This window comes from Oncorhynchus mykiss, chromosome Y, assembly GCF_013265735.2.
Source record: "Oncorhynchus mykiss isolate Arlee chromosome Y, USDA_OmykA_1.1, whole genome shotgun sequence".
NCBI lineage: Eukaryota > Metazoa > Chordata > Actinopteri > Salmoniformes > Salmonidae > Oncorhynchus > Oncorhynchus mykiss.
The window spans coordinates 5,996,690-6,009,317 of record NC_048593.1 but is presented as its reverse complement, the minus strand read 5'-3'; the positions used below and the strand labels follow the sequence as shown (position 1 = coordinate 6,009,317).

The 12,628-nt window shown below is 39.0% G+C and overlaps 1 protein-coding gene across 1 annotated transcript; it reads right to left on the bottom strand.

Moving 5' to 3' along the window:
- Positions 1–321: 321 nt before the first annotated feature.
- On the bottom strand, positions 322–8,027 carry sdy (sexually dimorphic on the Y chromosome). The gene is given in 4 exon segments (NM_001281416.1): positions 322–3,087; positions 5,153–5,253; positions 7,321–7,680; positions 7,988–8,027. Coding segments are annotated over 4 exon segments (579 nt in total). The 5' UTR covers positions 8,016–8,027; the 3' UTR covers positions 322–2,997.
- Positions 8,028–12,628: the final 4,601 nt, after the last annotated feature.

Here is a 12,628-nt window from a genome sequence, read left to right as displayed (position 1 = left end):
GAAATCTATAACTAGAGATAGTGAATGAAATCTATAACTATTTGAACTCATAATATCAAACCTCTCCACTAATTCATTACTTAAATGATGCAGTTGTCAGTCCACTTAATCTGTTTTATTCAGTGGTGTTAATAAGGTTGGAGACGGTATGTTGGTATTGTGTATATTGAATGTAATATTATTGGTTGTCTCATGCAACATTGTTAGTGGAATTCTAAATTCCTCTGTATTATTTCCCAATCAGAATTAATTACTCTGTCAATGCATTCTATGGGATTGTAAAACCCATATTTTTATAAGAATGGACAGAACCCCGGTCTTAAAAGTCAGGTAACAGCGTTTAATTCAAGAGAGTACTAACCCAAAATACAAAGAACATTCAATTTTAGAGAGAGAACATAAAATGACGTCATCAGTTTCTCACACTCTCTCCGATCCACACAATAGCGCAGTGTCTTCAGGTCTGGAAATTCTCTTCTACTCCCCTCATAAAACAAACATTCCAATCTGTCTAAAAATACATTTTCTCCTCCACTAATGGAACATCAAAGAACATTCTTATCTGTCTGAAAAGATATGCCATCCCTCTCCCTTAAACACGCAAGGTACAGACAATTAATTTGTTTTACCTACATTTTCAGTCCTAGTTTAACCAATAACTCATACATTTCATACCATAACATAATTGTATTAAAATAAATGGTTCTAATTTAAATGTATACATAATTAATCATTTCAACTATAATTTCCTCCAACAAACATACATTTAGACACTGGAAGGAGACTTGATAGAATATATCATCTTGTATGGTATTCAAACTGCTCATGCTCACCTACAAAGCACTCAATGTACTGGTGCCCTCATACCTTACTGAACTTCTGCACTTCTACATTTGTTCACTGCACTCTTCTAACAATAGCCTCCTCATTATTCCTTGCACCAGGCTCCGCTCGATAGGAGACATTGATTTTAGTAGTGCAGCCCCCCAAAATACCAAACAAAACTGTCAAAAAAACTGCCACGAATCCCACTGGTTTATTGTACAGATGCGGTGATACAAGACAGTTGGCGCTCTTGCTCCAGTGCCACGTAATACAGTTTTACCGTGACAGAGCTAAGGCGAGCAGACCACGTTGTTTCACTATTTAACCAGATATTCAACTGACTAACAGGTCATATACAGCAGGTCATAAATACACAATAAAACACTTGACCCATGACTGTATCAATATTATAAAGATATTATTGTCCACATATAATATTATCTAATAATATATGCCATTAAGCAGACACTTTTAAGTGACTTATTTTAAGTGACTTAGTCATGTGACTTAGTCAGGCGTAGCTTAACATCTTTTAAAATATTTAATATGTCAAATGTAATGAAGAGGACATGTGTAATAAAACAATTCACTTTTAAAAATGTTCTGTAATTAAACAGAATACCCAAGTTGACTGTTTTATTGGTGTGACATGTGTCACCAAACTGTGATTGTGCTCAGGGCCTTCTTGTTATTGGTATTAGTGTTAAGGGGTTTTGCCTTTAAATTGCATATGATCTCCAGCCTTAATCTCCTTCTCCCTGGGCATGTCACCCTAAACCTATGTATTGCTGTTTCTAATTGAAAGTGAAAACTAATGAGTATATATCGGTGATGGAGTGCTTCTCAATAACATCACACAATCTTCAGAGCTAAAGCTCATACAATGATCCCAATAGTTATTATAGAGACGTGACTCTCTAATATTTGTGCAGAAAGATACTGGTGCTTCAGAAAATAAATCTGCTGTCTATTTTAAATCTTTGTCAGGGACATCAGATACAAATACTTGCATTAGGCTGTATCAAGGGCTTTGTGATGCGTTGGCTAGTCAATTCAGGTGTGATAGTCAAATCAAAATCCAATTGTATTTGTCACATGCGCCGAATACAACAGGTGTAGATCTTACAGTGAAATGCTTACTTACAAGCCCTTAACCAACAATGCAGTTTCAAGAAAATACCAACAAAACAGTAAGAGATAAGAATAACAAATAATTAAGGAGGAGCTGTAAGTAACAATAGCAGGGCTATATACAGGGGGCACCGGTGTCAAGGAATTTGAGGTAATATGTACAGGTGCCACCTGGATAAAATTGCTTTCTTACCTTTCACTTGGACACATATTCTGTAACATGGCATATTTTATTACATTTTTTATTTAACCTTTATTTACCTAGGCAAGTCAGTTAATAACAGATTGTTATTTACAATGAACACCTACCCCGGCCTCCCCTAACCCGGACAACGCTGGCCCAATTGTGCGCCGCCTTACGGTACTCCCGATCACGGCTGGTTCTGATGCAGCCCGGGATCGAACCAGGGTCTACAGTGACGCCTCTAGCACTGAAATGTAGTGTCTTGGACTGATGCGCCACTCAGGAGCTTGTGTACTTATATAATAACTGCTATGTAACTGCTATGTAATTACAGTCTAGCGATATTGTTTATTAGATAACAGCACAACTCAAGCCAACATATTTCAGAGCAATATTAAGAGTGTCTGCTAAATTACTAAAATGTAAAATGTACTTGCACATTTTGCACAAATGTACTTGCACATGTCTGAATCCTATAGTTTAATTCTTTATAATAATTATTTTCAATATATCTATCTGTATCAACCTGTATCTATTTACCTAACTGTCACAAAATTGATAAAATGTCAAACAAATGTAATAGAACAAACAGCATGAAGTAAGCAGTAATGTGAAATGGACAAATAAGCAACATTAAAATGATGCATTTGAAGGGTATTTATTAATTTACTGTCTGATTGTCTTCTATTTAGTGTGAGATGGAATAAATATAGTGCTCAATAAGCTGTTTATATAGGGAATGAAAATAGGTGAAAAGGTTTAGGAGAGGTGATTAGGGTAGAGGTTTGGTGGGAAAGGCTGTGGCCTAGGCTCATATTGGGAGCAGTTGGGGTCCTGTTGGGACTCCAACCAGTTCTTCAGACTCCAGGAGAGACAGGGGAGGACTCAAGCCAGATCCTGAAGTCATGAACTTCCTTGAATAGCTGCTGGGCCCATGGTAATTTAATCTGGAGAAGGAAAGATTGTTCAACATCTAATTATAATCAACACCAAGTGGAGTAAGTAAGTAAGGCCCCATACACGTTTACACATATGCATTGGGAAAGTATTCAGTCTCCTTGACATTTTCCAAATTGTGTTACATTTCAGCATTATTCCAAAATTGATTAAATTTCTTTTCCCCTCATTAATCTACACACAATACCCCACAATGACAAAGAAAAAACAGGTGTGTAGAAATATTAGCCAATTTCTATTAAAACATTTGAAATATTTGTTTTTGAAATATTACATTTACATGAGTATTCATCATAGGGATGGTGCCAGCTTTCCACCAGATGTGACGCTTGTAATTTTAGGCCATAGAGTTAAATCTTGATTTAATCAGAGCAGAGAATCTTGTTTCTCATGGTCTGAGAGTGCTTTATGTTCCTTTTGGCAAACTCCAAGTGGGCTGTCATGTGCCTTTTACTGAGGAGTGGCTTCCGTCTGGCCACTCTACCAAAAAGGCCTGATTAGTGGAGTGCTGCAGAGATGGCTGTCATTCTGGAAGATTCTCCCATCTCCACAGAGGAACTTTGGAGCTATGTCAGAGGACCATCAGGTTATTGGTCACCTCCCTGACCAAGGCCCTTCTCCCCTGATAATAAAAAATAAATATATATTTAGCCATTATTTAACTAGGCAAGTAATATAAAAACAAATTCTTGTTTACAATGACGGCCTCCCCCGGCCTCCCCTAACCCGGACAACGCTGGGCCAAATTGTACGCCGCCCTATGGGACTCCAAATCACGACCGGTTGTGATACAGCCCGGGATCGAAACCGGGACTGTAGTGACCAATCTAGCACTGAGATGCAGTGCCTTAGACCGCTGCTCTGGGCGGCCAACTCTAGGATGAGTTTCAGTGGTTCCAAACTTCTTCCATTTCAGAATGATGGAGACCATTGATCTTGGGGTTCAGAAACGTTTTGGTACCCTTCCCAGATCTGTGCCTCAACACAATCTTGTTTCGGATAATTCTTTCAATCTCATGGCTTGGTTTTTGCCCTGACATGCACTGTCAACTGTGGGACCTTGTATAGACAGGTGTGTGCCTTTCAATATCATGCCCCAATGAATTTAATCTACCACAGGTGGACTCCACTCAAGTTGTAGAAACATCTAAAATATTATCAATGGAAACCGGATTCTGCTGAGATTAATTTTGATTCTCATAGCAAAGGGTCTGAAATCTTATGTAAATAAGATGTATAGGTTGTTGATGTTTTTTAATCAGCAAAACTTTCTTAAAACCTGTTTTCACCTTGTCATTATGGGGTATTGTGTGTAGATTGATGAGGAAAAACGATTTAATCAATATTAGAATAAGGCTGTAGCATAACAAAATGTGGGAAAAGGGAATGGGTTTGAATACTTTCCGAATGCACTGTATGGTGGAAAATTACAGTAATATAGAGGAAAATGTAATGTTATCATAACTGTTGAAGTTAATGCAGGGCCTGTGGTTTTGGTGGGCCCACCCCACCTTGCCCATCCAAATTAAATTTGACCGAGACAGAAAGACACATCAATCTCAGATAAAGCTTCCGAGTGAGCCAGACAGCGCCCCTCTGTCTCAGAGTGTGTAGGCCATGTGTCTGATGCTGTCTGGCCCACAATAGTATGACATGTCATACTATTTTTAGCCAGATAGCATCAGAAACATGGGCTACATATAGTAAGGCACTGTTTTGCTCTATCTGATGTTTTCTCCAGTAAGATAGTTTCAGCCACTTGCAAATTGAAAGAAAATTGGCAGGTCCACAGTGCCAGTTCAAATGCTAGAATTATTTTGGATGAACATGCGAAGGTAACCTACTTTTTGAAATTATTTTTTTGACAATCAGATGAAAACATCATGACTGGTTGTGTACGTGCCACATTAAAAGGGAATATATTTTTAAAGAAAAATTACATCTTTACTATAAAAACCATGAAAAAAACATCCTATGGAAATCCTTCTCAATGATTCCTTCTAGCGTCGGCCCTGTGTTAATGTGTACAATGCCCCAGAGTAAGAGAATCTGTACCGATATAAAGATTGGTGCACTGAGTGATGAGTCTTGTCCAAACCATAGGCTGAACCCACATTGAGGTTGGGAGCCATCTGCTCTGGCGAAGCGGTCCAACTCTAAGGACACACAGAGTCAGTAATACATCACATGACAAACACACCGCTGCAATATCATCAGTGATACAATCAGTAATATAATCAGACAAATTCAGTAGTACGAGAGAGTGATGCTCACATTAACATCAATGCAGTGCTAATGACAAAAATACATTTAAGGAAATGCTCCTGCATTTTGTGGAGACTGCATTTGCAGTATATGCTGCAAACAGTATGTCGGCTCAATCGGAAAATTACCTTCAAATGTAATCAAGCATTAGCCTTGAACTTCCGCAATACAGATTGAATCGAGCCCTTAGTGAAACATTGAATTCAAGCAATTATCTGTAAATGAACCAACAACAAAGTGTTCATCGAATAATAATAATATGCAAATCAAATTTCAAATCAAATGTATTTATATAGCCCTTCTTACATCAGCTGATATATATGCATGTCAATCTCTCCAGGCTCAAAGCAGAGGAGAGATTGACTTCATTGCTACTTGTATTTATGAAATGTATTGAAATGTTGAATGTACCAAGCTGTCTGTTTGAACAACTGGCACACAGCGTGGACACATGCAAAACTCACAAAACATGCCACCAGAGGTCTCTTCACAGTCCCCAAGTCCAGAACAGACCATGGGAGGCGATCATTACTACATAGAGCCATGGCTACATGGAACTTTATTCCACATCAGGTAAATGATGCAAGCAGTAGAATCAGATTTAAAAAAAAACAGATAAAAAAATACACCTTATGGAACAGCGGGGACTGTGAAGCAACACAAACATAGGTACTGACACATGCATAAACGCACACAATAACATACTCACAATACACACACGTACACATGGATTTTGTGTTGTAGATATAGGGTAGTGGAGTAGGGGTCTGAGGGCACACACTTAGTGTTTTGTGAAACCTGTTGTGAGGACTGACTAACCATAATATCAACATTATAGTTGGCAATATACGTTTTATACAACGTGTGGGTGTAATCATGAATGCTGATTGGTTAAAAATGCATTCAAGCCAGTATCTATTCCACAAGTTACTACCAGCTAAATCTATCTATGTAAAATGCCTATTTACTCTGCTCCATCTGACAGCACAATCCACTGTCTCATCAGCCCAGCCAGGCAATGTATAAATTTAGTTTTAAACAGCGGAGATTTGTATAAACCTTACTATCTGTCTCTCTGATATATTGGAACATTGTTTCAAAATTCCAATTATTTCTCTAGCTGTCCCATAGTAACGAATGTGTCGGGAGTCGGGAAGAGACAGATAGGCAGGCAGCTTTTCTCAGCCAGTCAAAATCACGAATCAGCATAATTTTTATGGATACTCTATATACAAAAAATATCAATAAAAAACAGGTAAAAGGAAACAAAGTGCAGCCAGTTTTGAGTCTTTCCAGCTTCCGTTTGAAGTGATTGTGTTAGCTGTATTGTTGACTAGCTCCTCTGTAAACAGTGTCCTGACGAGAGAGAACATTTTCTATGGCAGGCCAAACCATGGAAGTCATTGTTACATCCAAATAAATGTAATTAGAAAAAGTCTTAAACAAATGCAAATGCAATATACTTTGTTGCTCACTGCACTGTTTGACGTAACTGTAAGTTAGCCATAGTTGACTAGCTAGCAAACAAGGGATAAGAATGTTGCCAGCCAGAATGGCAATGGAACATTTAAAATGAACAACCGGGTCGTGTCCATAGTTACAGAACAAAAAATCTGAACAACTGGGTAGCGTCTTTGGCAACCAAACCAATGGATGACCATCCAGTTTGGGTAGCAACCATATGGTTGTGTCGGGACTATATCTTGTGGAAGGATGAAATAGTATGAATACATTTATCAAAATTATTGGCCTAACAACACTGCGCCAATATACCCTCCAAACACTGTTTTTTCAGGCATTATCACATAAGTAACATTTTTAAGGCTATATAGTGTTTGTTTACATTTACAAAGTTCACAAACATAGGATTTAAACAAGCTTATATTTTGGGTTGTTTAACTATTATAAGTTATGCTCTTCAAGAATCATTAGAATTTACCACTAACAGATTCACTCACCCTGTCTGAAGTGCTCTCTGTTGAAGAGCATCACAGGGTCCACATCACGCTCCATCACGTGCATCTCATCTCCGGTGCCACCCATCCAGGAGACTGTGGCTTGGCTATGCCGTTCAGCATAGATACCTTCCTCCCTAGAGCTTAAAACCACTCCACCCTCCATGAGGGACAACAGGTTGGAGAGGATTGAACGATCAGAGGAGATAGGAAGGGTGTTGGGGGGCTTTGGGAGAGAGATGAAGGGGATCCCATCCATCATTAGGGAGGTCTTGTGGGCAATTCTGACATCACCCCCCATGACCTCATGACTAAGCACCTCCTCTTCGCAGTACTCCACTGAGACAAGAAAACAGTGCTGGGCTGGGGAGAGAGAAACAGAGGGAACAGACAGAGATAGAGGGAGGAGATAAAAAAAAATACTTGCAATGAGCAGTTATGCAGAAGAACAGCTCCTGACTTTTTATAAGAGATTTGTGATATGATCCAATGAGCACAAAAAAAGTTAAATAATGAAATTGTACAACTGAAGAGTTTCATTCCAATCAGACATGGAAATAACCACATATACACAGCACAGTAAGCTGTACAACATCAGACATTCATAGGCCCAAAATAATGAAAACCAAACAGTCTTACATAACATACTGAATGTTTGTGTGTTCTGTACCTTGGATTCTGGCCTCTCTGTCAGCCATTGAAGGGCAGATGGACTCAAATATTCTAAGGACGGCTTTTAAACATGAGCTGGAGTTTTTTATGAGCATGTTTTCATGTAAAAGTATTAGTTAAGGGGAGTGTTTCTCTCTCAATCCTCTCTTGTCAGGTGAAGGCCAAGGCCTTGCTCACTCTCTCCCTTCTCCTCTCTCCAGACTTGATCTTGTACCAGGGAGGATAAAGACAGAAGACACTACAGGGTTCTTAAACTTTTTCAGCCTAGGACCCAAATGAGAAATGTTTTCCTGGGAGCCAAGCGTAGGAAAATGTGCAACTATATGTCAATATTGGTACATTTCATTGCCCTTATGCCCCCAAGAAATGCAACACAAACAATGAAATACCTTGAAATATATTTTCATTAAAAACACCCTTATATACCTGTCTAGGTTGGAACTGTTGCTGTTAAAATACAATAAATCATTTCATTCTGAACTGGAATAAATGGATTGATCACATCACACAGATGTATAAAAGGACACACACACAGGCTTTTTGATCGTGCAACCCTAAGTAACAGTATAGATAAAAAAAAATATCAGGCCTACTATACATCTCACTATATAAATGATTTTTTGATAGAATGTCTAGGTTGGAACTGTTGCTGTTAAAATACATATGTTTTATTCTGAGCTGGAATAAACTGATTGATCACATCACACATATGTAGACCAGAAACCAGTCCTAATGAGAGGTGTGTGGCTGGTTGAAGTTTTCAACAACCATGTCTATTCTGGGCTCAGTTTTTCACAGTGCAACACTGAGGTCATGCTGAGCGCTGACACTGTTTCTGTACTTCAGAACCCTGACTTGCATAGGTATGTGGTGCCAAACTGGATCAGAACATCTACTCCTTTGTCAGTCAGGCAGGACCATGCTTCCTGCTGCAGGTGAGAAACCCAGAACTGTGTGAGTGTGTTTGCCTCAAAAATAATCTTGCTTCAATCAGTTTATTCCAGTTCGGAATACATTTTTTTACTTTTATTTTAACAGCAACAGTTCCAACCTAGACTAGATTTCAACAATAATTCTACAGTAAAATGTACAGTAGGCTGGATAATTTCTACAGTAAAATGTCCAGTAGGCCTGATAATTTCTACAGTAAGATGTACAGTAGCCCTGATAATTTCTACAGTAAGATATACAGTAGGCCTGATCATTTGTACAGTAGGCCTTATAATTGTTCTTCTTCATCTGTACTGTTACTAGGGTTGCACCATCAGTATCTGGTTAGCTTTCTTTGGCTAACGTTAGCTATTAGCTGTGTAATGTTACACGGCCAGGGGATTGTTTGAAAGAGAAACTCACATCTACTACTATGAGAGATAGTTCTCCCTTATTTCTGCTGATCGTCACCTGTTTCTTGAAGCATTCTGCCCTGTCCTAAAATAACTCCCTGGGTTTACTGTCATGCTGTGGATGTTTGGTCAGGACGTGTCATTTTATTAATTTGTTCGTTTTGGGAGAATCCTTACTAAGCACTTCCCCACACAAAACACTATATTTGCTTTTCATGACGATTGAGCTCAGTCAGAACTTGTGGCTAGCATTAGTCCATTTCATGACAGTGGTGAGTGATGGCGAGTGGGAATAACAAGTCAGTGGCATGAACGACAGCGCTGAAACGTGTGGGTTGCAGAAAAAAAATCTGGTAAACCACGAAGCACACGGGCATCTCCCTCCACCTCTCCCACTTGCGCAGCTGCCAAAATGAGTAGAGACTGCTGCTAAGCAGAGAGCATAAACCTGAGAGTACAGTTGCACTTGACCAAATCAGTTCCAGTAATTAATAAAATAATTATACATTTACTCTGACCCATACTTTAATAAATGCAGGTATAAAGTGTTGACACACACAGCTTGAGCAGTCATCAGTGTGAGTAAAAGCTACAAGTTAACATCCATAATGCTGGACTATGTACTGATGGATAAAAACGATAGTCTTGCTTTTATAATGGGTCTCTGGTGAAGGAGAAGCAGCCAAAGAAGGTGCAATGTATAAATAACAACATAAACAGATTGTTTTATGAGGAGACATAACAGAGAGGAATAAGACCATCCTCTCACTGCATTTCTTGGCATTGATTGTATGCTTTACGCTTTGATAGAAAAACACTGGCACACAGATGGGCATGGTGTGTGTGTTCAGAATGCAGAGACATCTGGGCACACGAGCAGATGAAACGGTTCTCTCTGTGTTTAGTGGTGTGTGTGTATTGTTATGTCTGTGTATTCGGTGTATGTGTGCATTTTGAGAGCTGGGCACACACAAAAGCAGATGAAACGGTTCTCTGTGTGTGTGGGCGTCAATGTGTTTGAAGTTCAAGCTGATAAGTGGTTTTGTACATGAAAACACTGTCCATTTAATGTTTATTTCCAAATCACTTTCTCTCTCTATCTCTATCTCTCCTCTCTGTCTCACCACCTGACGTTGTTTTAATCATTATTCTTCTCTTCTTTATTCTTTTGTTCTATCTAACTCTCTCATTCTGTCTGTCCTTATCTTGCCCTTCAGCTTCATGTGAACAGGCTCTCAATGTTAGATCATTAATTAAAGTGTGTGTGTTTGTTAGGTCTTGGATAGATGTGTTATATATTTTTGCAAACATGCATGTCCTGCCCCACATATTTATTTATGTTCTGTCCCTGTATTTATTTTATTTTCTATTTCCCCTTTATTTAACCAGGTAGACAAGTTGAGAACAAGTTCTCATTTACAATTGCGACCTGGCCAAGATAAAGCAAAGCAGTTTGAGACATACAACAACACAGAGTTACACATGGAGTAAAAAAACATACAGTCAATAATACTGTAGAAAAACAAGTGTATATACAATGTGAGTAAGTGAGGTGAGATAAGGGAGGTAAAAGGCAAAAAAAGGCCATGGTGGTGAAGTAAATACAATATAGCAAGTAAAACACTGGAATGGTAGATTTGCAGTGGAAGAATGTGCAAAGTAGAAATCGAAATAATGGGGTGCAAAGGAGCAAAATAAATAAATAAATACAGTAGGGGAAGCAGTAGTTGTTTGGGCTAAATTATAGATGGGCTATGTACAGGTGCAGTAATCTGTGAGCTGCTCCGACAGCTGGTGCTTAAAGCTAATGGGGGAGATATGTTTCCAGTTTCAGAGATTTTTGTAGTTTGTTCCATTCATTGGCAGCAGAGAACTGAAAGGAGAGACAGCCAAAGGGGGAATTGGCTATGGGGGTGACTAGAGAGATATACCTGCTGGAGCACGTGCTACAGGTGGGTACTACTATGGTGACCAGCGAGCTGAGATAAGGGGGGACTTTACCTAGCAGGGTCTTGTAGATGACCTGGAGCCACTGGGTTTGGAGACGAGTATGTAGTGAGGATCAGCCAACGAGAGCATACAGATCGCAGTGGTGGGTAGTATATGGGGCTTTGGTGACAAAACGGATGTCACTGTGATAGACTACATCCAATATGCTGAGTAGAGTGTTGGAGGCTATTTTGTAAATTACATCGCCGAAGTCATGGATCGGTAGGATAGTCAGTTTTATGAGGGTATGTTTGGCAGCATGAGTGAAGGAGGCTTTTTTGCAGAATAGGAAGCCAATTCTAGATTTAATTTTGGATTGGAGATGCTTAATGTGAGTCTGGAAGGAGAGTTTACAGTCTAACCAGATGCTTGGGAATTTGTAATTGTCCACATATTCTAAGTCAGAATCGTCCAGAGAAGTGATGCTAGTCGGGCGGGTGTGTGTGCGCACAGTGATCGGTTGAAGAGCATGCATTTAGTTTTACTTTCATTTAAGAGCAGTCTGGCGTGAACCAAGGGCTGTATCTGTTATTAGTTCTAGATTTTTTGAAAGGGGCATGCTTATTTAAGATAGTGAGGAAAGCACTTTTAACTACTGACGGGATGAGGTCAATATCCTTCCAGGATACCCGAGCCAGGTCGATTAGAAAGGCCTGCTTGCAGAAGTGTTTTTGGGAGCGTTTGACAGTGATGAGGTGTATTTAGAGGACAAGTTGGTCAGGATGATATCTATGAGGTGCCCATGTTTACGGATTTGGGGCTGTACTTGGTAGGTTTTAAGTGTTAAGCTGTGGAAAGAATATATCCATTTATAAGACTTGTTCATAAAAGAAGGACATCAATGCAAATTAACATCTAATCAAACACTTCACGAGAGCCCATGAGCTCATGTTGTGCAACATTTCTGTAGGCTATGCAATTGCATGAGAAAACAGAGTGATGGCTGCTAAGAAAAAGAGGAGGATCTTATCAGCTTTCTATAGGCTAGGCCTACTATATTTATTTCTCAACTTTCCTAATATTAAGCACATTGCTTATATTTACAACAAGAGTATAGCCTACCTGGCTGGCATGAAAATAAACCACAGGGAAAAGCGTCGTCCATTAGCTATTTAAATGCATAGACATTTACAGGTGCATGATACTGATCCATTCTAAATCAAATCAAATTTCACACATATTATTTAGTATGTGTAAAGACAAGATTAAATCAAGAACAGTCTGATGGGTGATAATATTAGCTTATCAGTTGTGAATTATATATTATCACTTAAGAAACAATGCCTCATGTAGCCTAGTCCATTGAC